Source organism: Hippichthys cyanospilos, chromosome 3, assembly GCF_059441005.1.
Source record: "Hippichthys cyanospilos isolate Australia breed blue-spotted pipefish chromosome 3, RoL_Hcya_1.0, whole genome shotgun sequence".
Lineage (NCBI taxonomy): Eukaryota > Metazoa > Chordata > Actinopteri > Syngnathiformes > Syngnathidae > Hippichthys > Hippichthys cyanospilos.
This window is the reverse complement of record NC_142371.1, coordinates 3954646-3982551: the sequence shown is the minus strand read 5'-3', so window position 1 is coordinate 3982551 and position 27906 is coordinate 3954646. Positions and strand designations below refer to the sequence as shown.

The following is a 27906-nucleotide window of genomic DNA, read 5'->3' as shown; positions in this document are numbered from 1 at the left end:
TTCGCTTAATGAACTTGTACCGTCTGTGACGGTGCATTCTGGGAACAGGAAACGGCTGCATTATTGTTCCGGTTGTAAGAGTGCCGCCGTCATCTACTTCGCTGTCATCAAATGAAGAAATGTAAGAATGTGTTTTTCCTTTATTAGTGTGGGTAGCTTCATAGAAGCACGCTCATCAGATATTTAATCGTCCCGAGCACAAAATGGATACATACGCCATTTAATTCCAGATAAATTCCCCGGCTGCACCTTATTTAGCTAAGTGTGAGTCGAGTTGTCTACAATAATGGAAACATTTGAACCAACCAATACACTTGTCTCCAACGGGGTTTTATGTTAGCTGTTGTCTGTAAATGACAGTTATACGTACTATTATTTCTGTCGCAATACTGTGCTCAGTATTACATAAAGACGTGTTTATTTTTATCTCAAAGAAATGCGCATTGTGTAAAATGCAAGCATCACAGTGTGTGCGTTTTTCACTGCAATTTTGTTATCAAGACAAAGATTTGTTATCAAATAATTCAACACAATAGGATGCCGAAACTAGAATTTTTGTTGCCTGACTCGCATTGCTACGGTGGCTGAGAGGGATTACAATTTCTAAAGTGGCATCACATGCATAAGCCACTACGCAACGTCGTTTAACTTACTGTACAATCGAAATGTTCTGTGTAATACATTCAGGTTATCGTGGTTTCCTGCCGGCTAAACAAATAATAAGCAGTGTTGTGCTAGTTACTTCAGAACTGTAGTGCATTTTTTATTATTTATTACTGTCATTTCAAAGTAATTAGTTACATTACAATATTACTGTATTTGAAATGTAATGCATTACACTACTACTGCTTTACTTTTATACTACTCTCATCACCATAACTGGAAATATAGATTTGCCATTCTATATGGAGCCCATTACGCTCATTACACATCAAGTGGAAGGTTGGTTTACTGCACAATTTTAGTGTTAGTATTCAAATTTAAGATCAGTCAGCTAGGTTAAGGACAAACATTTAAATGGTTTCGTGAGGCTAAAGTTAGCAGCTAACCTACATCATCGTTATTGTGTTTAGTGTACTGTTTAACATAACTTTTGGTTTGCTTCATCTTGATACAATTTGACCAGAACTATTTATAGACTATTATTAATATCAATTGTACAGTGAAAATTAGCGTTACTTTATCCTTGTCATTATTGCTGGTTGGGACAGGGATCTTGCTGACAAGGTTTTAAAATGCTGGTGAATCCACTGTGGAAAGCGGAAAGCATATCGTCTACGTACAACATGCTCCACCACGAGTCTCCTCTTGAGGTCGAAGTGGCATCCCTGAGCATGCTGATGTTGCCTGCTTTGTTTTATACCCACTCTCAATCATCTGTGTGTTTTGTTTTTGCTAACTTAAGGTTACTAAGGCACCGTTCTAAATGGTTCATCAAATTACTGGTGCTATTTTGCAAAGTGGACAGCTCTTTAGGTATTACAAACAAAGTGCACTTAACTATTATATTATTCTTGTCCTTATTTCTGATTAATTGAAAGTAATGGACACACGTCCATCTATTGTCCATCTATTGTTCATATCCAGCCTGTGGTCTGCTGCGACCACAGTCATCTCTGCTGTTAGTAGTCACTAACAACAGCAAGTAAACATTAAACCCCAGACTTTTCTCCTCCGATCTCACTGTGTTTTTGGCGCGTTTGGGAGAAAAAAAACCCACCACTTTTTACGCATTCATTGCATTACTCTCATTTGTACAGAGTAAAATAGTGAAAGGAAGCTGTGGAAATTTCCCGGTCATCTATGACTAAGTCACTTTTGTATTGTCATTAATCATCAATTTGGTTGTGCCTTGTTTTAGTTTAGTTTTTATTCATTTTAATATTAGTTTTACTCATGTTTTAAAGTACTTATTGATTAATTGCTGAGTGGAAGATTAATGAAAGGGTTAGGGTTAGTCAAGAGTCAGAATGACCTTGGTTCTTCTGTAGCTACAGATATGCAACAAGACAAAAATAATTACTTATTGATTTAAAATGAACCTAGAATGCGGATGCATGATATTAATTTAGAAAAGCAAATCCAGAGTGCAATTCAGCTATAATTGTAATTAATTTATATGTAAGCCATAGTGACAGTATTTTTTTTTTTAATTTTTGTTTCATTAATGCTAATATTCTTGGAGTCGTATTTTCACTGTTTTCTCATTTTTGTTAATTTAGGATGTTAGCCAACAGTCACCTCATCAGTAAAAGAAGGGAAGGAGTTTTGCTGTACTGTATTTCATGACAGTTAAAAAAAATGTCAATTTGATGCTTTGCTTTCAGATTAACCCTGGACCACTTAGGTCAGAGGACCAAAGTAGTGATGAATGCCATGTGGTCACGCAAGCGCAGGAGGTTTCCGGTCAATGGCAAGCGAAATCCTGGGAGTGTGGTAAATGTTTCCTCAGAATGAGCAGCTTGATGTCCCGCAACACCAGCCACAGCATCGCAACCACGTGCCATATCTGCAAGATCACCTTCCAACGCATCACATCACTCTCCTTACACTTGGACAATGCACATTGTCCGCCTGTGTGCTGGAAGTGTTCTCAGTCTTTTAGTAACGTGTGGGAACTTAACAAGCACGCGGAAGAACAATGCTGGGACTCTGCGGATGAAAGGAGTGACCTCGCATCAGACATGGAGCTGGCAACTAGTCCTGGAACGTCTGGAAATAGTGTGGACTACGGATTGGGAAATCCCCTGGACTCTGACGTGAGTACAGATGATTCAACAAGCAGTGTCTCGGAGGACAAAAGTGACTGTGACTTCAAAGCGCCTCAAAGCGACCTCAGTGACGCAGAATCAGATGGTGAGACAAATTCAAGCTCGGCGGAGTCTGCTGATTTTACAGACAGTCTCAGTCAAGGCAAGGCCGCCTTTCCTGATAGCAAGGACTCCATGTGCAAAAATTGCGGGCAAGGCCCCTTCAAGTCCATCAAGTTGCATCTGCGCCACTGCACCAACCTTGTGGGTAAAAAATGTCAATGCTTCCGCTGCGAGATGTTTTTTCCTAACGAGACGGCTCTCAAGGAGCACTGCACCATCTTGTACTCCTGTGACGGCTGCGGTCAAGTGTTCAGTAAGTGGAACCCGCACCATCAGCACCCGCCTCCCAACCCGGGCTTGCGCTTGGTCTGCTTCTGCTCCGAATCCATGCCCAAAACCTGCACCATATGCAAATCCTTTTTTGTCAATGAAAAATCCCTGTTTAGCCACGTCACCCGAGTTCACACGTCAGTGGTCAGCACCAAGTTGTGCATCATCAAGAAATCGCCGGCTTTGACCGACAATAAGGAGTTGTCAAACATGGTCGCAGAGAGTATTCCCAAACAGGTCCTTAATGGGCGACTCCCCACGGACCATACATATTCTTATTCTGCAGAGGTTGAGACAAGCCACCATAACCCAGGAGGGTCAGCTCCACGTCCCACCATTCTGGCCTTGTTGGACAATCAAAGCCAAGAGTTGCCCCTGCCGAAGCGTGCCAACGGGGGAGCGCCGCGCACCTGCCGTCAGTGCGGCGCTATCCTACGGCAGCCCTACCTCGCCATTAGCCATCGCTACCTCCACCGGGGCCGCCGCTCACACCGGTGTCAGTGCGGCCGGGCCTTCAAGCACCGACTGCACCTTTTGCGGCACTGCGTGCAGCACGCTGAGGCCAAGAGTTACATTTGCGTCAACTGTGGCAACACCTTTACCGGAGCGAGACTTTTAGCCGAGCATTTGACGGGAAAGACATGGAAAAAGACAAAATGCAAAGGGAAGTGCAAGATGCCCCTTGCATGCAGCTGCGGACACTTCTTTTATAGGGCATCTGCCTATATATGGCATCAGATTAAAAACAATATCAAAACTAAACATTTTGAAAGTGTCTGTAAATGACGAGCGCAAGTGTGAAACCCAAGAAGAATATCTTATTTATTATTGTATTACCGCCCTTTTGTTTGGAAATAATTAGCGATAACACTCATGTCAACACCCCACACAGCTTTTAATTCCAAGCATGTCCTGGACAGTTTTAATGACGTGCAAATTCCAATTTATTTTGACAACATAGCAGATACAAGAAATGTTACTCAGATCATCAATGCATTAAACTATGTCCAGTTGATACTTCCCTTATAGCTAGTTTGTCCAGTAGTGTGAGGTTTCCCCAGAGGGTGCTTCCTTTCCAGTGAGGTATAAGTTTTAGGAAAATATACAGTGAACCCCCACTATTCACAAGGGATGGGAACCCAGCCTTGCCGCCAATTGAGAAAACGTGCAAGTAATTAACGCCCCCGCAAAAAGGAATTCAACGGTAGTATAGATGCCACAACATAGTTGCAAAGAATGCTTATGGAGCAACAATTAATTGACTCAATTGATCAAATAAACCGTTCATATATAATCCATTATTCAAAAAAAAAAACTTGTTTAACTTAAATGTATTCAAATATCTAAACTTTAGGCTCTTATTTTTAAATATTCTGATTTATGTAGCCCTCAACGAATGCAGGCCAATAATCTTTGCGTTAATCACAAGAGTGCAAACATCTGCTATTACTTTGGAACTCCATTCTCAAATTCTTTCTTAACTTTTCTTTTTTTCTGACACGTTTCAGACCATATCTGCAACAGAATTTTAAGCAATTTTTGTGTGCATTTTCTGCATTGTCAGAATGAAAGAGTTTCAAAAAGCGGAATGAAAATTACATTTTTCATTTCATTGAAAAATTGACAATACAATAATGGTAAGTGGCAGCCCTAGAAAAAAACTCAAAATTGGTCACAGCAGAATTCTTTTAGGTTGTATTCAATTATGAATAAATTACATAATGAGGATTCATAAGTTATGTAAATATTCAAAGAAGCTACCCTCAAATAAGATCCCAATATTGGTAGCTACCATATTAGCCTGACATTACACAAATGAAAAGTGCACCAGCATGTTACATAAACGGCATGAAGTGATAAATGGCATTAATACACAACAAATACAAACGGGTCCATTCCATCAAACTGTCATTCAATTTTAAGGAGGACAAATTAGTTTGTGACTAAGTTTGGTAGCATACAATTTGTCATTTGTTTGCAATAGGCTTCCAAAATGATCATCATATTTTGCCATATGATGTAGTTTTGACACTTAAGTACCCTTTGTGATTATCCAAGCTGGAACTTTGATTACTTTGCAAACCTAAGAGAAAATAAACTGCTTCAATGTATTTATGTTTCCTTAAAACTATTAATCATTTTAAGGACCGCCAAAAACACATGACCACAAAAGATGCTTCATTAAAACCACAAAAAGAGCAACTACATTTTTAGTGCACAATAGGACATATTCCTGAAAAAAATGAGAAAGGTGAAAGCGAATATGGGGGGTTCACTGTGTGTCAAATATTGGGTGGTTTATATTTTCATATGTTTGATGATCCTTTATGTAAATTATGTTTTGATTACAAAGGTATTCGACCTACTCAGTGTCCGCTAGGTGGAGCAGTTGGGCTACTGAAGCAGCCAGCCTGCACTGTTGTCAATGTCCCCACACAAACTCGATCTCCTGCATCCCATTATGACAGTCTTACGTTTGAGATGAACATGGCGAGGTTTTAACACTTTTAAAATAAAGGCGTCTTCTAATGCATTACTGCATTTTTGTTATGTCTTGTTGAAACATTTTGACTTGTGCATATCGTTCAAGAAACTGAACAACCTCTCCAAAGAATTTAAAATAAATAAGGCACAATGAGTCCAATCAAAAAAAAAAAAAAAGCCTTTAAATAATGGCTTACTATAATAAAATTAATAATGCGGAGCAAGTCTTGAAGCTTGACAGTGCAGATTAGAAAGGTCTCGATGAGTTCTTCTTCAGTCATTGGTAAAGGATAGCCTAAACCGGGCCTGAAGATGAACTCTTAGAAGGTTGTTCCGCTCCTCCAAATAGTGGAAGCAAGTAGCTCTGCACAGGTGGAGATGATCACCGCCTTCTTTTGTAGGCTTTGTTAAACAAACGCTGATTTTCTGAAGCGTGTGCGGTGATTGTGTCACCTGCAGAGGAAACATCACATTATGGTAGTGGAGTTAAGTCTGGACCATCAAGGCCCTACACATATTGTTCGCAACTTAAACTCTGGTGTTTGTTAATTGTTTCAGGAAATTTTTTTTTAAAAATTTACAGTGTTTTACCATCTTCATTTTGTACTGCTTCTCGCGACCACACTGTTTACAGTATGTGTTGTGTGTGTTGGATATTCATTAATTTATTTACGTCTAATTTCAACCTCCAATCTAATCAGCTTGGGCCTTCAGAATCAATCATGCTGTTGTTGTTACAGCCAACTACGGACTGACTATTCAATGGTGCCTTAAGATATAAGTGACCGGACTTAAAGGGACAGTGCGTAAGATTTAGACCATTTTTCATTAAAAAGGAATAAATTAAATGGTTGTACATTTCAAAAACTTGCAAAGGAATGTGTTCTTAATGACCAACAGTATGTCTAATTGTCATGAAATCATATTACATGGCAGGTGGCACTTCTCCGGAGGCGGCCATGTTTGTTATAACTACGGACAATGGTAAATGCAGCACCTGCAGAACCTCCTTCTGTCCGTAATGAAAAACAGTCTAAATCTTACACACTATCCCTTTAAGGGAATTTTGAGGTATAATCTGTCATTATGTTTGTGTTTTTTGTTTTTTGCTTTGGTTTGCTAGCAAAATTTAAGCTAATGCAGATGTATGGCATATTGTAAAAAAAAAAAAAATAATCAAAAAGCCATTCCTGGCTTTATTGTTTTTTTTTTTTTTTCTACTTTAGAAAAGTTTCAAACTTTTTTCCCAGTTTCTTTGTACACCTGCTATACAATGAGGATGAAGCAAGCCTCAAAATAAACGGGTTAACGTCGTTATTTACGATGTAAATATTGGCCTTATGACTCATATAACATATGGAAACAAATGGTTTTGAACGACAGCCCATTTGTGGTTAAGAGTGTCAGCGCTCTCATGATGGCTGCATGGTAAAGTAACACTGCAAATTTGTTGTCAGAGGAGGAGCAAGAAGCGTAGGAGCAGTAGCCAAGTCGAGTTCCGCAACAACATAATGTGACATGCCACCAAAGTGCTACTTGAGCCAACTTCATAATAAGCACACCGAATAATACAATAACTTGATCAGGCTTTTATTTTGAAGTTTTTCCTCTGAGCATCGATTGCATTCTGATCTGATTGACACGTCCATTACTTTGCTACCAATAAACCGGCATTAAACATCATATTCAGTTGCTGATTCCGAACGCTAAGAAACCGCTTAGCACGTTCACTGTCATCGTATACGGCACAATTCTATAGTAGCCACTGAGGTGAACACGAGACGTATGGCGCATTTAAATGCAGTCAGCTATTTTAAACTCATACAGAAATAAAGGCCACTGATGCATTAAACATCAATAACTGTAATAATAATAATTGTTAATGATGTAATATACTTATTGTTTAATTAAAACAAACTGGGTTAACCGGCAAAAAAGCTCCAGAAAATGTTAAAACTGCCTCTAAAACAAAACAAAACAAAAAAATCTAGCCTTGATGAAGGTATTCTATTCAAATAATGGTTGCTTGAACACAAACGTCGCATCAGCACATGTAGACCGACAATGTCACAATACCCATTAGGTATAGTTCTTTTATTGTAGCGAAAAATGACTAATATTTTCACAATTTATTGAGTTACTTAAGGTAGTTGTGAAAGTCTTGTTTGTTTTTGGTGACATGACTGCATTTCCCGCCTATGCTGTATACATTTTCTTCGATAGTATTGCTAAATGCAACATCATAGTATTATTTAGAGGTGGATATGGTCAAGTAGTCCTCACTGAAGGCCACGAAATACACAGCCCGCTACTGTATTACGATGCCCCTTCTTAGCCATCTTGTCGAAAGTTGCTGATCTGCACAACATCAACCGCGAGTGTTGTGAGCTTTGTTTACCTGATCTCCTGGTTGCGGTGACGTAGGACCTGAGACAGCAGCTTTGAGGTTTCTTGGAAGCAGCGACTCAGCTCTTCAAGTTTCTGCTCCATAGACAGGATACGTTGCTCGAGCTCTCGATACGAGTTATTCCAATTGGCGCTCAGGTCGCACATGATCATCTGCATCTGGTCAACAAATTCAAAGGCTTAAGTCCTAAGAATCCCTACACTTGTCAAGAGTCAAGAAAAATAAACAGGTCCAATTTTCCATATAAACCGGTTCTCTACGTTGGCTTTCCAACTGACGTTTTTAATAATAACGTCAATTGGTGTTTCAGCACCTATTGACAAACCGAAACATTGCATTCTTTGTTCCGGGCAGGTCCTGCATCAATTTTTCCATTTGGTCAAGCGTTAGCAATAAAATCAATCAATTATTAGTGGTTTACCTTGGGGAGGTCCACCATCTCGCTGACGTAATCCCGCAGTTTCCTCTGTTTGAGTCGCAAGTGACGAAATCTGCAAAGAACAAGTGGAATTTCCATCCATCCGTTTTGCATAACTGCTTGTCCTCACAAGATTTGTGGCCTTCCTGGTGCCTATCCCAGCTATCTTTGGGCAATAGTTCAGGCACGTGCTGGACTGGTTGTCAGCCAATAGCAGGGCACACAGACGAATCAACACTCACACTCACAAACACACCTAAGGGCAATTTGGAGGATCCAACATGTCGACCGTGCATGTGTTTGAGATTGTGGGAGGAAATCGGAGTACCTGGAGAAAACCCACGCGGGCAAGGGGAGAACATGCTAAATCCACGCAGGAAGATTAGGGCTGGAAGCATACCTGGGACCTCAGAACTGTGAGACACACATGCTAACGTCTCGGCCATTGTGCTGCCCTAAATTGGAACTTTTAAATCATTTTTTTTTTCTCACATATTCTGTGTCTGCATAATCGAACATACATGTGATTTTTTTTACTTATCCCATTCAATGTTAGTCACAGTCAGCTATGTGAAGCACTACTTCCAATATTGCCACAATCAAACATTAATGCCAATTTTCATATTGTAAAAAAAAAAAAAAAAAATCACAACTAACTTAGTAAAGGGCCTTTGATTTTAACAAGAAAATGATGACAAAATATTTATGAGAAGATTCTACAAGCACATACACTGTGAGGCACTCATGCACACGTTTTTTTTTCTATGTAGTGAGGACACGTCATTGACATAAATGCATTACCTAGCCCTTAAACTCCACCATCATGACCGATTGCCTACCCTAACCTAACCTCAACCGATATCCAATTCAAACCAATACAGCGCACTAAAAGCAAGCCTTGACCCTCAAAAAAGGGTCAGAACTTGTAGAGTCCACTAAAATGGTCCCCAGAAATGCAAGAAGTCCCCACAAAGACAATAAAATCTGGGCATTGGTCCCTACTATGTAGCAAAAATCAATGGAAAACACACACACAAGTTTAGTTATGAGCACATTTTCTTCCCTTCCTTTCATGTTATCTGGTTTTCAAAGGATAAAGAATGTTCCCTCTACGGTTCCTGGTAGCATTGCGGCATACATACACAAGAGTACATAACGTGGAATTATGGTATAATTTTAACAAAGTAGTCATTACTTCATCACCACCAGAGGTAGGCGTTTTACATATTTTTGATGGTACTGTACATCATTTGTTGGCAAGATGGCCATCAATGAAATCCATCAATGACAGACCTCTGAGCAGTCCATTAGTTCTGATGGACTGCCCACCTCTGGGTGAAAATTGATCACTTAAATATATATCTTTACACAATGACAGCAAAGTGCACAAATACAACAAACACAAACACACACACAAACATATGCACGTCCTGCTTGCAGCCGTCATAACGTACACTCTGATAGCCTCAAGAAGACATCTCTGGTGTCTTCGGTGTTCCCCTCGGGTTCCTTTGGTCAGGTTAGCTCGATGCAGAAGCCAGCACTCCCGCAGCACATTTGCAGCAGCATGGCGGATCTGCTCAAAAAGGAAAGAAAGATGTGACCGACCGAGCTTCATCAATGAATTTTGAATTTTGAATTTTTAGGTGTAAAGATATGTCACTAGATTCTCCTCTCCTACATGTCAAAGTTAATGCTGACCAAAAATAGAAGAGGATTTCTAAAAAATGTTTATTTTCTTTTTGATTTTCAGCAATGTGCACCGAATGCCCAACTATTGCCTTTTGTGGTCGCCTGACTTTTTTCATTTTTCATTTTTATTTGTGTACTTCGAGAGAATCTGAATGTGGAAGTTTCCAATATCCCAGTTATCCTTAATGCACCATTTGATTTCTTGGTGTGCGTGTGTAACAGAAGCTCTCGTCATTGAAGAGTCATTTATGCTAATTTCTATTCATGTTAGTAAGTATGTTAGCATTAAGCTAGCAGACATTCATAGGTGAACATTTGATACAGTAGGTGAATACACAATTCGTGTTTGTTTTTATGTCAATTTTATATTACACTTTAACAGGGAGTGACTAAGGGCATGATGTAGGAATGTCTTTTCTTTTATATGTAGAAATTGAAAACAAACATTGGTGTGTTATGAACTTAAGTGTTTTAAAATTATACTTAAGGTTTGCAAGAGGAATGAAAGTCTTCAAAAATACTCCATACTGTAAATATCTGTATTCCCCTATTGCGGGTAAGAATGTCATAATCGATGGTTTATTCAACTAATCAGATTTTTGAAAATCATTTTACTAAAGGGTATTGCAACACCATTTTTCCCTTTCGGAGTTTATTGTGGTTTATTATGTATTGTTATTGATGAAAAACAAACTCTTGAGAAAATGACATTGGAGAATTGCAGAATAGCTCTAAACGATTATTACTCAGTTAATAAAATAGCTGTTGATTATTTGATAATCAATTAGTTGTCGAATAATTGATTTATACTGCTATTGGCTGGCTACTAGTCTAGGGTGTCCCCCGCCTCTGAGGATAAGCAGCTGTCGAAAATGGATAACCAATTTATCTTGACAGCTCCACTGTACACTATTTCCTTGCTATTCCTTTCTGTGAATAGCAAAACATAATTGCCGCTTCAAATGCTAACTAAGCTCCTCAACGTACTTTAACATAGTTTGTTTTTTGTGAGTCACTATTTACAGGAAACAAATCGAAATGGCGCTAGAAAAAAAAAAAAGCCCGGCTACGCCTTATGCAAGATTGCCGCCTATTGCATCACATTTTGCAGATTTTTTTCTTTGATTCTGTTCATGCGTGCGTGTTTTCCTGCCCAATCACCGTAGCTGCCCTGTGATGATGTCACACCGGCCCCATTGCGAGGGTTATTAATAGAGTCTGTCAGTACCCACAGCCAGGTGTCTTCCCTTGTTCCCGTCAGTGTAAATCTGGCCTCGAAGGATGCACGCACACACACACGGACCAAAACAATCAGTGAGCAATGTGTAAAGATGCACCTTGTGACAGGATGCAGCCAGTGGAAGAGAGGAAACGGTTGTATCCTCCAAAACATTGCACCGAAAGGCACTAGCTTGCTAAGAACGCTTTGTATGAATCAGACCTCACAAAAGCAATCATGAGGCCGAACAAGCTTTCGCACGGTATTTTCTTTGTACAGTAAGAGTTTAGAATTAAACTCCTCCCTTTATCGGAGTGCTTAGTAAACATTCAATAAGTCAGTCCAAATAGAACACATACTCCCAGTGTCATTTTTCTTTTGTCATCACATCTTCTTTGGAATCCATTCATCCATTTTCTAAACCCTACAAAAAATGAACATGGCTAGACCTCTTACCCTGCAGGAGCATGCCCAGATACTGTAGCTGCACATTACAAAGTTTGGAGATCAATTATTTCGAGTGCAAAGATGGTGGAGAACCATTCAGGTAAGACATGCTCAAATTGACACAAAGTCAATCAAGAATTGTCATGAAAAACTCATGATCACAGGATCTGTGGCTGACACTCGAAGATGGATGGGTTGTCAAGGTCCGCACGAATGACCAGCCAGAAGTCCTAATTTCTGGGGTTAGTTGAAAGAGCAAACCTACTCAACCAAATCATGAAATTTGGAAGAACCTGAAGGGCAAATACCTGAAGTTATGACTTCCATCTTGCAAGAGTTTCTTGTGAAATCATTTGATACAATTCCTGGTCGAGTTATATAATGCAATATACTTTCTTCTCATTTTTATTAATTGTAGAAATTATATTTCCAATTCATACATATTATATGATCACTACTTTGCTGGTTTCATCAATGACTCGGTGTACATAAATGAGTTTTTGCAACCATGTGACAAAAAGGAGCTCTTGCAGAATGCATTTGTACATCATTTTCTTCCCCACCATTTTATAAACACGCATACAATTTCCTGCCGATCACTACTGCCGTCCTGAACTGACATATGTTGCTTTCCAGAGTAAAGATGGTTTCCTCTGTTTGACGCCTTGAAAAGGCTGTAAAAAGGTTCGCCGGGCTAAAAATAAATAGGAAAAGACCTACTAACCAAAACATGCACATGTCAAGTGGAACTTGGTCAAGTTCTTCCTCTTCGTTCACAATGCTTTCCAAAGCAACGAGGTGAAGATGAATAAAATAGAGTCACCATAATAGTTTGAAAATAATGTAAATCTTGTGCTGTAAACATAAAACCACGTAGTTATAAACAGAAAATACAGTGCTTAGCAATTGTATTTTAAGTGATTGAATGCTGACTCAGATATTTCCACATTTTAGAACCCTCGGCATTCTTTAGACTATTGTTTATTAATGCTAACTATAATAGACTATAGTTTCAGACTATAGTCCTCATTTCACTGTATACCGAACTTTGATGCTTCGCTCAAAAATCAGAACTTAATCAGACACAATTAGTTACTGAAACTTTTTCCCTTTTTAGGATGCAAGTAAATATATACTATAATTTACATCTAGAGAAATATTAATGTACAATATCTAAAATATTACCAATTTTTTGAAACTTATTTGAAAAATCATGGATTTATGATGTTATAATAATTATATTTTAACATTTTTATTTGCTTATATTATGTATTACAAAAAGGGTGAGTAGCTGAGGCCTTGGGTGATGGTCGAATAGAATTTGTTAATGTATTGTCATGTTATGGTTTGTAATTTCCACTCTTATATACTTATATAATGATGACAAAATGTTTATATATATATATATATATATATATATATATATATATATATATATATATATATATATATATATATATATATATATACAGTTAAGCACAGTCACACTCATTTATTGCTGTTCAACCTCATAGTAAAACATCACAACTTGACTTGCAATGTCATTCCAGTGCAATTTTCCATATACCAATGAAATGGCCATCAAATTGTTATATTGTGAGTAAATGAATGCCACCTGCGTTACAAATGTGTTTTTGTAGCTCTTACCCCTTTTGAGATTTGGATGTCCAACATAAAAAAGTGCACATGCTTCTCTCCTTTATTCAGCGCCAGCTTCTTGGTTACCACAGCGACCAGCATAGCGGTGCAGGCTACACCCTAAAAACCAACACAAATACACAAACACACAAAATGTAATAAATGCTCTAGTTGTACCATCAACAAATATTAATACCATAGTGACACAATATCTTGAAGGAGAAAAAAATAGGTCAGTGTCACTTCTCATACCGCTTATGGTTTTGTCGAACATATTAAACTTCTATTTACACATAGAGTTCAATAAACATAAGCCTGTGTGGCACAGCTATAATAGTGCAGGTTCCCTGTGAGAATAGCTTGCTGCTTTTACTGGGCAGCGCACAACAGAATGATTAAGATGGGCCACAAAACAAAAATACACTGTAACACAAACACACACGTCACAGAACACACACTGAAAACACGGCTGGAACCCCGTGACTTGCACAGTTAATAACAAAAAGCACGTTTTACCTTTTATTTTTGTTTTCTTCAGTTTGCGTCAGAGAGAGAAGGACAAAGGAAAATGTAAGACACCATTTGTTCAATTCATATACACTATTTGGAAAAAAGTATAAAATATACACTATATATGTAGCCATCAAGGCTTTCCTTCTCTGCTAGCCTAACATAACCTGACATCATTATCATAATTATAATAAAAGTCAGTTTCATTTTGTTCCTGTTCTCTTCATGTCATATTCTATCAAGTTGGTTACCCTCCTTCCAGTGTTGCAGTTTTAGGTTCAATTTTTTGTCCAATCAGAATTCCGCAAATTTTTGTTTCCATGGTGTACGAAATCTGCCCGAGGCCTTCAGAATCAACAGCTTGGTTGATCTGCTTAAACAGTGTAGAACACATCAGAGAAAGAGCCGGAAAAAAACAAACATATCGACCCACAATGGCTAAAGTAGATGAAAACTTCAACCAAGTCACTGATGTCTTCCGGAAGAAAGAAATAAGATTGGATTTTGTGTCTTGTAGAACCACGCTGATGTGAAGTTTGGAGCTTCACTTAGGCAAAAGTATTCCTTTGCTGCCATGTGGCTTTTTTAGGCAAATATACAATAAACCATTTTGTGTGGCTTATTACTTGTTATTATTTGAATTGCTTAGTCATGATCCCTCAAAAATTGCCGGGTTTCACAATTCCAAATTATCAATACAAGTTGTAAAACCATGTTATTTTATTTTTAAACGATGCCCTAATTGTGAAAGAAAAAGCACAACAAAGTATGTTCACAATCTTTACTGTTGATGCCAAACAGTTTATCCTGCTGTTGCCATTGACTCGTGTTTAGTGTTTTGCAATACATTGTTGCCTGAGTTGTAACGCGGTCCAGGCCAGTAGCAGCGAGCACAAGATCCATACACAGCAACAACAAAGTCCAGCCAATGCTGAAAAACGGGGCTCTCTCTTGTTTTCTTTTGCCTGTTTAAATTTGCCTTAGCAAAACCTTAGCAGAACCCCTTGTTTTTTTTCTCTTTTTTCTCTTGCTATCTTTGCCATGATTCCGTTCAACCACCAACCACTTTCCACCATCTTTCAGGTGTGCACAGCTCCAGTCGCAAGCTCCCACCAAGGCCCCGTTGGGAAATGGACATTTATCTTTTCCAAGTGGTGGGCACAGGTTGGCACACCCTCGTTGTAGTGCTGCCAAAGGCAATAAAAAGACCCTAAAAATGGATAGGATGGAAAGTTTTGCCTTATAAGGGGAGCTTATAAAAAGCTGATGGAGAAATAGAAATGATACTTTTCCACTGTACTCCAGTCTCATTCCCATTCACTTTGGCAGCGCCACTAATCTGCTCTCCCACATACAGTACAGCGAACTGCTCACTCACTGCTCTACCTGTTATACTTGCACACTTCCTCTTTCAACACCTGGATGTCACTATGCGGGCAGGTTCTTTTTAGCCGCCCTTTTACAATGAAATTTAGTCAAATATTATCTTACTTATTCCCATGAGAAGTGAGATATTTGTTTTGCTTGTGTAGAATAGTGTATAACAAGTTTAACTCATTTTGGTTATTTAAAACCTTATTATTAGATAATGATGGAACAGAGAAATTTTCCCTAAAGCAGGCATGGGTGGAGTAAAATATGAAGGTCTCTCTCACACTCACTCACACACACTCACACATGCACGCACGAACACACACAAGGGTTGTTTTGTGTCGTAGTGAGGACATCCCACTGACATAATGCACTTCCTCGCTCCTAACCCTAACCAAAACAACCGACTATGTAACCCTAATGCTTACCTTAATCTCAACCAAAATCCAATTCAAACCTACACTCCAAAACAAGTCTTGACACTTTTGCATACTAAATATTAGTGATGTTTGAAACCACTTTTCCAGTTACCAGTACTCAACCCTTGGGTAGTAATCGATGCTGATACTAAGTAATGATACCAACAGTACTTCTGATACACAGAATTTCCCCACAAAAACAATTCCAGATCTTTTTAATGAAAGACTTGCCTTAAAAGTTCCTACATTTAATTGCTATTTTCTATTATTCTAATTTGTCATTTCTTAGTTCGTAGTTTGTCATTCATAAGTTCAAGATTGTAAAACTGCTCCAAGAGAGTGACACTGGTATCGGCTTCATTGCGTGTACCGATGCCTTGAAATAAGGCCATCAATGACACCCCCCCTCCCCATATTAAACAAAAACTCATTGATTTTGTGGCACAAGGCCTTTACACAGTACTGAGCAAAGACAATATCCAAAACAGATTTAAATGAGCCACAAATTCAGGACTCAAATATGTACTCTCACACCTTTCAATATAGAATGAACATTTAATTTAATGGCACCTAATCCCTTGTCAGACTATGAAGCATTCCAACTCCTAGAAAGAGGCATAAATGAACGCGAAATGAAGGCACAATGTGGCATAGAATGATTAGAATAGGATGTAATTGACTGAAAGGCAGAAGAATCAAGAATAAAATCTATGAGGATTAAATTACAAAAAGCTGGTACAAAAGTGTGTTATTAAAAACAAAGTGACTAAAGAAGAAATGAATACTGTGCTGCTTTCTCGCCACAGAAAATGCAAACAAAGCAGGAAAAGACACATGATGCAATCTGATGAAACAGAACGTCAATGGAACATTTCTAAGCTTTTTCTTATCAAGTGTGTTTCCGCATGAAAAAAGAAGCATCTTTCAAATCAAAGTCAAAGCGAGATAAAGCATCTCAGAGGTTATTAGAAACATGGCTCTGCAAGAAAGGTGAACAAAAGGAGAATGAGTTAGTTACCATGACTCCGGTGAAGAGACACACCGACTTGCCACAGCGAGTGTTGGGCGCCACGTCGCCGTAGCCCACCGTCAGGAAGGTGATGGCGATGAGCCACAATGCCGTTTCCATGTGATCAGTCGAGCCTGTAGTCTGCCTGCAATAGAGCGGAATCAATAGTGTGGAACGTCTTCTTAAATTTCTATTAGACCGTGGTGCAGTGCGTCCGTAACAAAAATGTTGACAAAACATGCCAACCCTCTGTTAGCCACAGCGCAAACCATTTAATTAGCAATTGCTAGACCGATTATACGATTGTATTAAAAAAATTTAGATATGGTGTTATTTTGACCCTTTTTGGGTCATTTTCTTCCATATCAGTATTTTAGCCAAAGGTAGGCACACTCCTGGTGGTGTGATAACTAAGTGGTTGTACCATGTTGAACTATGACATGTTGTCACCATCTGGGTGAAATTTCAGCACCCCAGTGTCTTCTTTCAATGTTTTCCTTTTGATGTAAAATGACTTTGGTGTAAATTTGACCTCCTTTGCACCAGTACTTACAAAGAATTATGTAAATAACCATTGTTTTATTGTAATTTGTATGTTTTTTAAGACAAGCACGTGAATAATGTGGCTCAAGTAAATACACGCGGCTTTATGGAAGAAGATGTTTTTTTTTAATTAGCATTTTGGTTCACAAGTAACATCAGAAGTATATGTTTAAATGTGTGTATTTAATGTACATTCAAATATACAATACTTGCAAATAGATTTGAATGTATTTGATTACATAGGCAGGCCAAATGCTATAAACAGCATTTTTTGCATGTGCAAAAACCTAAGTTTATAGGGAAAATACTAAAATAGGTATATTTATAAACTGTAAAAAGTACTAATAAACAGTGTTTACTTAATTTAAAAAAATGCTATAATGTAAATGCTTAAAGCACCAGTTTTTTTTTCCCTTTTGCTTGCGTCTGTGCTCGTCAGTACCCTGTGGCATTATGGGAAAAAAAATACAAAGTTTTAAGCATTTAGTCCACATGTATAGTTGAATTTAATAGTACATTTGAATTTATTTGCAAGTACATTCCAATATACTAGCAAACATTTTTTAAAGTACTTCCAAGAAAATTCAAATGAGTTTGCTAGTCAAAATTGTTTACTCCAGATTAGCCACTCCTTGCTTCTGTAACATTTTTTAGCATCAAAATAATGCTATAGAGAGATATTGGAAAACAAATGACTATGCTCTAATCTTATAAAATACAGCAACATTGCAAATGGTCATGTGTGGTGATTACAGTCCAATGTTATATAATCCACCACTACTCAAAACACAGCATTCAGATTAATATCATGTTTATGCAATATAAATAAAGCAACCAAATCCACTTCCGATAGTCCCCCCGTATTGATTAGGATATGTTGTGTTGATGTGTTTCTTACCGCTCACACAGAGTAAGCATCCAGGATGCTGTTAGCCAGAAGAAGAGGATGAAGACCAGCAAGGTGCGAGCCGGGTACTTGTTCATCAGCACCTTGAGTACGAAGCGGAAGGTAAAGTTGATATTGTTGAGCGAGCCGATGCTCCTGTAGGAGGCGCTCAGCAACACTTTGCTGTGCAACAGGACGGCCCGATGCACCAGGTACAGGCGCAGGAACATCAACACCGACAGGAGCAGCTCCAAATCCGCCAAGGCCGTGTTGTGATGGTTGGAGTCACATAGTGGAGGTGAGAAAGACGAGTTGCCGTAGAGGCCCACCTCCCAATATGTGCCAACGGGATGGATGGCGCAGGCTAATAGCTCGAGTGTGATCAGGAAAATCCTGTGGCTTGTCATGGCAATTCGCCAGTCCACTTGGTTTTGATCGATGATGAAGAGCTGAAAAACATTTGTCATTTTAGTAGTTTTTCCCAACAAAATCAGGTTGGGTGCTGCATCGTGCTCAGGATTATCTTTCAGGACAACATAACCATTTAAGCTTAGCAATGAAAACTACAAACATCAACACAACCATATACAGTATATCCATAAATGATTAATGCAGTTAATGTTGTTTGCTTGCACTAATCTAAACGGTAAGAACATTAATGTGATGAGTTTATCATTGCTGACAATAAAGGACCCAAAAAAATAACACTACAGGCCTTAAAACACCGACTGTGTTAACTTCTCCTTATCTTCTCTCACCATGCATGTACCCCTCCTTGTATCGCACACGGCTTCTAACCATATTTAAAAACACTTTAGGCCAATGTGCATCAGCAACTGGTCCGTCTAAAGAGTACGAGAAGCATGCAGGATAGTCAATAGTGAGATGTTTCTGACTGGGTCTTCAATGGGGACACCCAACTTAATACACCACAAATTACCAATACAAGATTCACGTTTTTGTATTGTTGAGAATTACTATTAATATCAGAAGTAGTATTAGTCAGGTGAATTTAAGGTATTTCTGTGACCATTCACAGGATGGAAAATGCTGAAGACACTGAAGCTTGCTGAGCTTGATAGGGCAAGTCTGATTGGTTTAAAAAACATTGCTAAATTGCTAATAAAGTACAATGGCCAATATATGTGTGTGTGTGTGTGTGTGTGTGTGTGTGTGTGTGTGTGTGTGTGTGTGTGTGTGAGTATATATATATGTGTGTATATATATATATATATATATATATATATATATATATATATATATATAGGCCATCGTAACTTAATCTATATTCAATTCAATTAAAGAGATCATTGATCACTATGCAAATTATGAGATTACAGCCAATTGCAAGCTTGCATAAAATGGCAAATATTGGCCGATCATAACCAAGCCAATCAGAGCCACGTAAACTCTGAAACTCTAAAATTAATTACTACAATTTCATGGAACCGATATTGAAATTTAGGGAGCAAATGCAAGTCATGGCTTCTAATAGTGTTTAGACCAGGCCTGCTCTGACCGCCCACTTTGGAGTGTGGAAAGACGTGTGCACTCTTTTTGTGATGCACATAATGATAACATGCATGCTATAATTGTGAGAGAGGGTTTATTATGTTTAATCCCAGTCCAATCCCTTTATGCATACTGTGTTCACACACAACGACCATGTGGATTGGAAACATGTTGCAGGCCCACATAATGTGTACTCGTATGTGTCCGTGGGAAAAGTTTTGGACCATGGACTTCTATTTTAAAATATATATAAATTTAAATAAAAAGGGCCTGAGTAATTGGTGTTGAGACTATCATCGGTGGAGTGAGACTTCCAATAATTGTCCTCCAAGTCACAGTAAACTGTTTTAGACATTTTTTGGCATATTGCACAAAATATGGCAAACAGTACCATGAGGGAATCCAAACTTTTTAGAAACAGAGGAACTCACTCTGATGTCCTTGTAATGGAACGCGATGATGAAGATGAGAAGACATCCAGTCGACAGGGTGATGCAACAGTTGATGATTAAGGCAATGTCGGTGCCCTGGATAAAGTAAAAAAAACAACATTGTGAACAAGTATAGAAAATTGTTATTTTAATCAATAGGAAGCGACTAAATTATACTCTCAAAAATGTATTCTCAAACACAACAGCGTAAAGTATTTATGGATGAAAAAAAAACAATTGATGCTGTGCCATCTCCGTTTGATTGAATATACAATTGCAGTGGTATCTAATTTATTCAACAACTCCAGAACACAGATCATAAAACATCATCAGTTTTATTTTTAAGGTTTCTGTTTGTGAGATCCATCCATATAGTAGCCAAAACCTTTTAAAGAACACACTTTTTTCACATGTGCAAATCTTGTACATTTACAAGACAAATCATCAAAGTTATCCGGGCGGCTGCACTAGAAGAGCATCAGATTCAACAAAAGCTCAATTCAGTAAATGCTTCAGAGTCACGAAGCTTCCCTTGTACCCACTGCGGGTTGTCAGGGAAGCTGTGGCTCATTTAGTAGAGTGGCTCTCCCGCTCCGAGCCTTTGAACAACCTGAATAACGACAAAGCTTTATCATTCTCTGAAGCATCTGTGGAATTGAGCTTTTGCTATGCCGCGTTGCAAGTGATGACCATAAAATTGAACTGCGGTTCGGGAACAAAAATGTCTTTCAAATTTCTTGCAAATTTGCAACGCTGCTCCAATTTCAATTGGCCGGCCAGCGGCAAATGAATGAAAACCTAAACGATCAAACGTTGACGGCCTCACGTCTGTCCAAATAATATCCGACAAAAGAAAAAGAAATGTACAGTGAGATTTCGGACACCCTGTAAAAAAAATCTTCATCTCACCCGCAGCCCGAATAAAGACGAGGGCTGTAGGAAATGGGTGGCTAATTCACAGTAGCGAAACTGTCTAGTCAGAATTGATTCATCCATTTTCTTTCAAATTCACCAAGCATTGCAAGGTCAGTGGAAGTTTTGACGCACTCAAATGTGATTTACATTTGAAAAGTTAATGACAAACATTCGACATTGAGGAAAGTTGAGCGTGTAGGTGGTATGATGTGACGCCCTCGTTGGCATTCCCTATATTTTTCCTCCCGTTTTTGCAATAGCGTCCACACTGTGTCTGTATTCTGTCAGGGTTCTAATTAGCAGACTCCACAAAAAAGGCTGAACATTTCACCACATTCCATAACACAGAGTTCAACGGCATGTTTCCTGCCAGTTTTCTAAAAGTGTTTTTGTAATGTTTTCCTGCTGGAAATAGTCATCTCAAGCCTGATGAGTTTAATTTGGGGTTAACCTTCGCGCAGATTGTTTCTCACAATCTTGGACGAGACATCGTCAGCAGGTCTGCCCTCCCCCGGGCAATAGTGAGAGGAAAACATAATGAAAATCCAATGCAAAGGTATTTGTCTGGTTTGTTAGTAATGTAATAAATAAATGGAAGCCAAGACTGGTCACGTGCACCTGATTTGGGGATTGTAAGTTTCACACAGTGAGTAACAATTCAATACAATCCTTTTTTCTATGTACACTTTAGGCTGCTATTGTCTAACATTGTCCTGTCACATCAATTATGACAAGTTAAAAATGTTACAGTCAATTTAAAATGTCTCCTAGTATTATATATTATATATAGTATTATATATATATATATATACATATATATAAATATATTTTTTTTCCCAAACCTTCCCTACATCTATTCGCATAATAAATAAATAAGTAATAAAAAAATATATATATATATATATATATATATATATATATTTTTTTTTTTTTTTTTTTTTTTCCTAAACCTTCCCTACATCTATTCTCATAATAAATAAATAAGTAAATAAAAATCAAAAAACATTCAGGTAAAATTATTCTCATGTTCATTTGAATGTTTCATCATTGAACTCCTTTTCTAACAAATGGAGATGGGCGTTCCGCTCAATTAATTGATTAATTTTAATTGATGTTTCCTGTTTCAGTCATTTAAATGCAATTTGAGAATATCTGACAGGGGTGTTCTAACTCATTTTTATCATGGGCCACATCGTAGTTGTAGTTTCTGTCAGGCCGATAAAAACTGTTCAAAAGGGGTACTGGTCACAAAAATTATGTGTAAAAGTTGAAGAAAACTTGCAGATTCTGTATTTTAGCCTGACGTCTGAGCTCATGATTGATGAGTGATGATGATGAGTGATGATGAGTGGGCCAGATCTGACCCCCAGGCCTTGAGTTTGACACCTGTGATAGATGACATGATGCAATGACTGAAGAGCTGCAACTTACGACTTTTTCAATGATTGCTAAATCTGCTGATTGTTTGGTTGGTTTATCTGGTTTATCTGTTTTTAAACCTTAAAAACAAAAAACAGAAACATTGCTCAATTCAACAGTGCAGATCACATAGGTACGTTATAAATCAATTACTAGCATAACCTGAATTATTTTGAGCAAAAACATTGATCATTGTTTTCCAAAGCAAATGCAAATGTTTCAATTTGACTTTAATTCCACAAAAAGTTTATTGTTGAGAAACTGAGATTCTCTCTGAAATTCAGAGTTTGGGGTTCATGTTTAATGATAAATAACTCAATCATTCAATCAATAAATATTGAAAGAATAAATTATCTATCAAATAATGATAGATTAATTTGATAATCCATCATTTCTTGTGTATGGTTGCGGATGGTTGTTGCACTTCTACTCGACTTGCAAACAACACACGTGCAATTGATTTGCATTGACTTGTTTCTTGTAGTTTGACGTCTGAAGAATTATATAACATCGCGACATAAATTGAGGTGCATCTATGCGGACTGGCATTGAAACAGAACATTCAGAGAGAGATTCTCCATTCTGTTGAAAAAATGCCAAAATCCATACATCCATTACCTAAGGCATCACTCGGGTTGTAGCTGGACTAATTGCCAACCAATCACAGGACACATAACTACAAATAACCCTTAACACTGGCATTCCCTCTTTTGTACGTGTTAACGTCCTCAATGAACCTCACACACATGTTTTTGGAATGTGGAAGGAAGCAGGAATAATTAGAACACACACAAACAACATGAAGTCTCCTCATAGGAAGACCGGAGGCACGAATCAAACCTGGGAATTAGAATTCAGAGAACGACTTTCTAAACACTCTTTTACGGCGCTGTCCCCAATAAGTCTTTATTAATTTAATATTTGTAAATAGTGCTAGTAAGAGATTTTTTTTAAATGAGAGATTAGGTTACAACCATCACGAAAAACGGGACTTTTCTTTTGCCGATCATCAAATTAGAAATGAACATTAAAATAAAACATCACCCATCCTGTCCATTGCACACTCGTTCTTGAGTTTATTTTGGCAGACAACATTTCTGTGGTATGCCAAATTGTGGCTGTAGTTGCAACTACAGTAGGTGCTTTGCATTTATGTGTAGGCTCAACTTGAGCTGCTTCTTGTAGTAAGCCAACTCCTCACAAAAATGCTTGTCACTCTATCTTGTTAAAAGTGCCGTCGGAGCATTTTCATTCAGTAGTTAAATAAATTCACCATTGATGGGAAAGACAACGTTCACATTTGCATTCATTTTCATGCCCCCCCACGAAAGGAGCCAATCAAACACAATTACAGCCAGTGTCCGCTTCAGGGAGTGATTGACCTTTGGGTTCCAACGCTCAACAATTTAAGCACAGAAGCCTGATGCATAAAAAAGTGATCTAATCAGCATACATCAGCATAGAGATTAATAGATATTAAAAAACACAACACTTTAGCTTTGACTGTCATTGATTGATTGCAATTAGTCTGTTAATCTGGCACTCATAATTAAATAATCAGTGGGGGGAAAACAACAACATGCAGGCTTTACAGTGCAAAAGGCAAGTGCAGCCTCTTGCCAACAAACTCACCATACACTATATTGACTTTCAGCCTGCCCGTGCAAACACTCACATTATACACTAAATGACGCGGAAAGTTCTGAGGTTAATCTAGCTGCAGGGGGAAGAAGCCAAATGTGGAAAAAATCCTCCCAAAATAACCCCTTTTTCGTGCACAAGCATTAGGGTCGATCTTAAAATATAACTTTTGTATGCTGCCATTAACTTTGATGGGCCCTCCACTTTCACTACCAGGCAGCATTAGTGCACTGGAGTGGTTTTCAAAACAAAAGCCAATTAGACTGCAATCAATGCTGGATTACTTGGCCGAGCACAAAGACTCTGCATGACTAATAGGTTTACTTTATGCTGTAACATGAGGGCTTATACATATAACATGAACAAAGCCAGCCTTTCAGAAGAATATTCTGTATGTTAGTTCCGCACGGAAACGTCAGCAATTTTCCACCTTGTTCCTCAGTCAGTGTCCAGGAGAAAGATCCCCATCAGTGACAAATCTGCTTTCTGAGGATATTTCTCCATCTTAATTTAAACACCTGACGCTGACTTCCCCCGCCCTGGAGACAATTGCATCTTATTTGGTTTCACTAGTGGGTCCGTCTATCACGGACTCCACAGCAAGGTGGTCTCATGTTTTGCTGCATGCATGGGAACCTTTTTTTCCGTGTGTTGATTGCACAAGCCTGCCTTTATTATCCACTGCGATCTGCATATTAATGCCATGAGCTTATGTGTCTGGAAATGGACTCGCTAATCAGCGAGGGCTTCAAAGGCCCTGTGCAGGTTTGACAGGGCTTTTCCTGTCTGCTAATGGAAGTTGTTATGATGACAAATAACAAAGTGGGTGGTTTTCTGCACTATCATGTATAGTAAAATAGTAACATATTTCAGCATCCGTGATTAATTGTTGTGAAGGGACAAAGAGCCTAGAGAAACTAACTGCAGTGCTTTTCTGCGTGTGTTAAATGTGATGACAGTTTAACAATGAGGACCAATAAATGTGGCGCATGGCTTATTTTGTAATTACTTGGGAATCATTGACTCTCGCAATTCGTTTAGATTCTGATTTTTAGGTCTATGATTCAAATCAAAATCAATTTTCGATCCAAAATGATTTGATTGACAATGAGTTTGGCAAAGAATCGTCATTATGTGTCCCAGTCTGCTTTGCAAGACAGAATGACAAATGGAGGCAAATAAGTGCCTGTGTTTTTTACATGTATTATGTTTGGAATTATGAGGAAAGTGATTTTTTTAGTGATTTAGTATTCTATTCTTTATTTTGAGTCATTGAAAAACCAACCACTAAATGGAAAATGGAAACCTTGTTATTTGGTTAAGGAATCATAAATGTAAGTGACTTGATGGACCATTTATTGGAAAATATAAAAGTAATTTCTCCCCATCATTCTTCTAGATATACGTCAGCTTTTATAAATTAAAATTAATAATGTGTCTATAATTTATATGATAGCACAATTACTTTTCATATTCAATAATTTGTTCTCAAATGAAAATGACTTCAAATTTTCAAGGCTAAAGTAATGACCAATCACTACTCAGCTTGCAAATGTCACATGATCAAATCCAGAAAATAGATGAGCCTTGATTGTTCATTACGTGACCCTTCAGAATGGGACAACCGCAAGTGGAAAAATGTGTTTTTAAAAGTCTTAATTAAGAAGAAAAATAATTTAGTGAAAAATGTGTTTTTAAAAGTCTTAATTAAGAAGAAAAATAATTTAGTGAAAAATGTGTTTTTAAAAGTATGAATTAAAATCAAGAAAAATAATGTAGTTATCAATTTATTTAAAGACAAATCACTGACATATTTCCTGTTGGAAATTGCTAAATAAAATTTAGTAAGGATTTAAGAGCATCTGGCTTTGCAGGCATTACCGAAGTGTGCGATGATGTAATGTTGGAGATTAATTGCATGATAGATGAAGGAATCTCATGATCACCCACAGACGTTCTGCCCGACTGCTTTTCAAATAAATATCCTACATGATACAAATAACCACAGAGGGAATATATCAAACTGTTGGCCGAAAAAAATACCACACTGCCGCACAGGAAAGAAAATAATCTAGCATTAAAAAGCATGCAGATTCACTGTTTTGTATGTCTAAGAAGTACATCGGACAATGACTGTGGCGACAGTTTGAGAGTTGTTTTATTTGATGATATTTTATATTTGACGTTCAACTATAGTGTTCATTAAATGCGAAGGCACAAAATATGGTGCTTAATTTGTATATGCCCCATTTTGACTGAGTCCTGGAATCGCCGGTAGCGTTCAATTATAAAAAGCAAAAAACGTTCTCACAAGATTGAGACGAACTTTGTGTACATCCAATCAAGGTGCCCCCTGTTGTCCAATCCACACCCATCTTTGCTCCACCCACACCAATCACTTCCAGTAGGGAATAGTTAATGTGCTCTTTTTTTTTGTGTGCTCCTTTTTTTCTTGCATGCTCTCTTTTTTATGCTTTTTTTTCTTGTGTGTTCCTTTTTCTTTAGTTTTATTTTTTACACGCTCTTATTTTCTTTTGTGCTCTTTTTCTCGTGTGCTCCTTTTTTGTGTACTCGTGTCTTGTGTTGTCCTTTGTTCTTTTTTTTCCCTTTTTGTGTGTGCCTCTTTCTTGTAATGTGTTTTTGTTGTTTTTGTTTGGGTTTTATGTTTGGTAGTGTGTTTTTCTTTTGTTTGTGATGAGCTTTTTTGTTTTTTGTGTTTTTTGTGATTTGCACTTTTCTTGACGTTTTTTTGGTGTGTATTTTATTTGAGTAGTTTTCTGACAAGGATAAATGGCTGTAGAAAATGGATGAAGTTTTTTGACAAGTTTTGAAGACAGATATAGCCACTTTGTTCTTCTTACCTGGTCACAATGGGCTAGATACTTTGTTCAGCCTTACTTGGGTCTTTTTAGAAGACTTTTACAATATGTGAACGATGAACGACTGGCAACTTACTTGTTGAAGCATGGTGTTCCCCAAATATTGCCCAAATGAATGTTTTTTCTGAGTACCTCCAACAACATGCAGGTTTAAAGAAATACTTTTGTTCCGTGGTACAAGTCTGTATTTCTAGTTGAGTAAAGAAGTTGAATCCGGACTCCCACTTTTATCTATCTTTTGTTTTACACAGGTGTCCTGCGTTTCTACAAAGCATGGGCTCTTTCACCACCTCCCCTTGTCAAATGACATTGCCATTTTAACGGGAACATTGTTGTTACCTTTGTGTAACGCAAGAGACCCTCTTATATAAACGCACGTTCGTTTTAATAGAAAAAAAATAAGTGTAGTTGCACGTACCGGTTTGTAGAAGAAGGGGCACATCTCCGTGTGGAGTATCATGAGCAGTATTCCGAGCAGAGCTGCGCCCAAAGCGAGCGCGCACAACCGCTTCTTGTCCTCCAACAAAAACTTTCTGTCCCGCAGCCTGTACAGGTCGTCCCCCTCCATTTGAGTAGCCCTCTTACCGGCGAGAGTCACGGGCACCGACACCTCCGCCGAGTCCCCGCCGTTTCTGTGCACCAAGCCGTCGTAGTTGTCACAATCCACCTTGGAGTTTGCGTGCATGGCGCGCTTGGTCATCTCCATCTCGAGAGCGCACACGAGGCGGCCCTTGTGCCTCTCGTCGCGCGCCGGTGATCGGGATCTCTCCCCCGCGTGTCCGGTCCCCTCCCGGCCCCCGGACATAGTAGCAGGTGTGCACGGTCCTTGTCTCGTTTGACGTTCATGGAAGCCGCGAATTGTGGAAGTCAACTTAACTCCCTTTAGAAAAAGAGAGGCGCGGCACTGTTGCTGTTTGCGCACA

The 27906-nt window shown here is 38.3% G+C and overlaps 2 protein-coding genes across 3 annotated transcripts; one reads left to right on the top strand and one right to left on the bottom strand.

The window, feature by feature from the left end:
- The first annotated feature begins 47 nt into the window (after positions 1-47).
- LOC148425512 (uncharacterized) lies at positions 48-5676 on the top strand. The gene is made up of 2 exons (XM_088411490.1): positions 48-121; positions 2328-5676. The coding sequence occupies exon 2, from the start codon at positions 2454-2456 to the stop codon at positions 3927-3929; it is 1476 nt and encodes a 491-aa protein (XP_088267616.1). The 5' UTR covers positions 48-121; positions 2328-2453; the 3' UTR covers positions 3930-5676.
- LOC148425511 (intermediate conductance calcium-activated potassium channel protein 4-like) lies at positions 3861-27823 on the bottom strand. 2 transcript variants are annotated; one of them, XM_088411488.1, is made up of 9 exons: positions 27402-27823; positions 20130-20225; positions 18199-18635; positions 16767-16902; positions 13458-13568; positions 9907-10028; positions 8456-8525; positions 8026-8192; positions 3861-6080 (listed from the first exon to the last, which is right to left on the bottom strand). In XM_088411488.1, the coding sequence occupies exons 1-9, from the start codon at positions 27786-27788 to the stop codon at positions 6077-6079; spliced, it is 1530 nt and encodes a 509-aa protein (XP_088267614.1). In that variant the 5' UTR covers positions 27789-27823; the 3' UTR covers positions 3861-6076. The 2 variants fall into 2 exon arrangements, with proteins under 2 accessions (XP_088267614.1, XP_088267615.1); XM_088411489.1 differs by lacking the exon at positions 3861-6080 and having other exon boundaries at positions 8022-8192.
- Positions 27824-27906: the final 83 nt, after the last annotated feature.

Excerpts from the sequence above, each read along its gene's own strand:
- LOC148425512 (XM_088411490.1), top strand. The coding sequence starts at position 2,454 with ATGAGCAGCTTGATGTCCCGCAACACCAGCCACAGCATCGCAACCACG.
- LOC148425511 (XM_088411488.1), bottom strand. The coding sequence starts at position 27,788 with ATGTCCGGGGGCCGGGAGGGGACCGGACACGCGGGGGAGAGATCCCGA. Across the intron at positions 16,903-18,198 it reads ATGCTTACTCTGTGTGAGCG|GCAGACTACAGGCTCGACTG; the intron begins GTAAGAAACACA and ends GCTCTATTGCAG. Across the intron at positions 8,526-9,906 it reads CTTCTTGAGGCTATCAGAGT|ATTTCGTCACTTGCGACTCA; the intron begins GTACGTTATGAC and ends TGTTCTTTGCAG.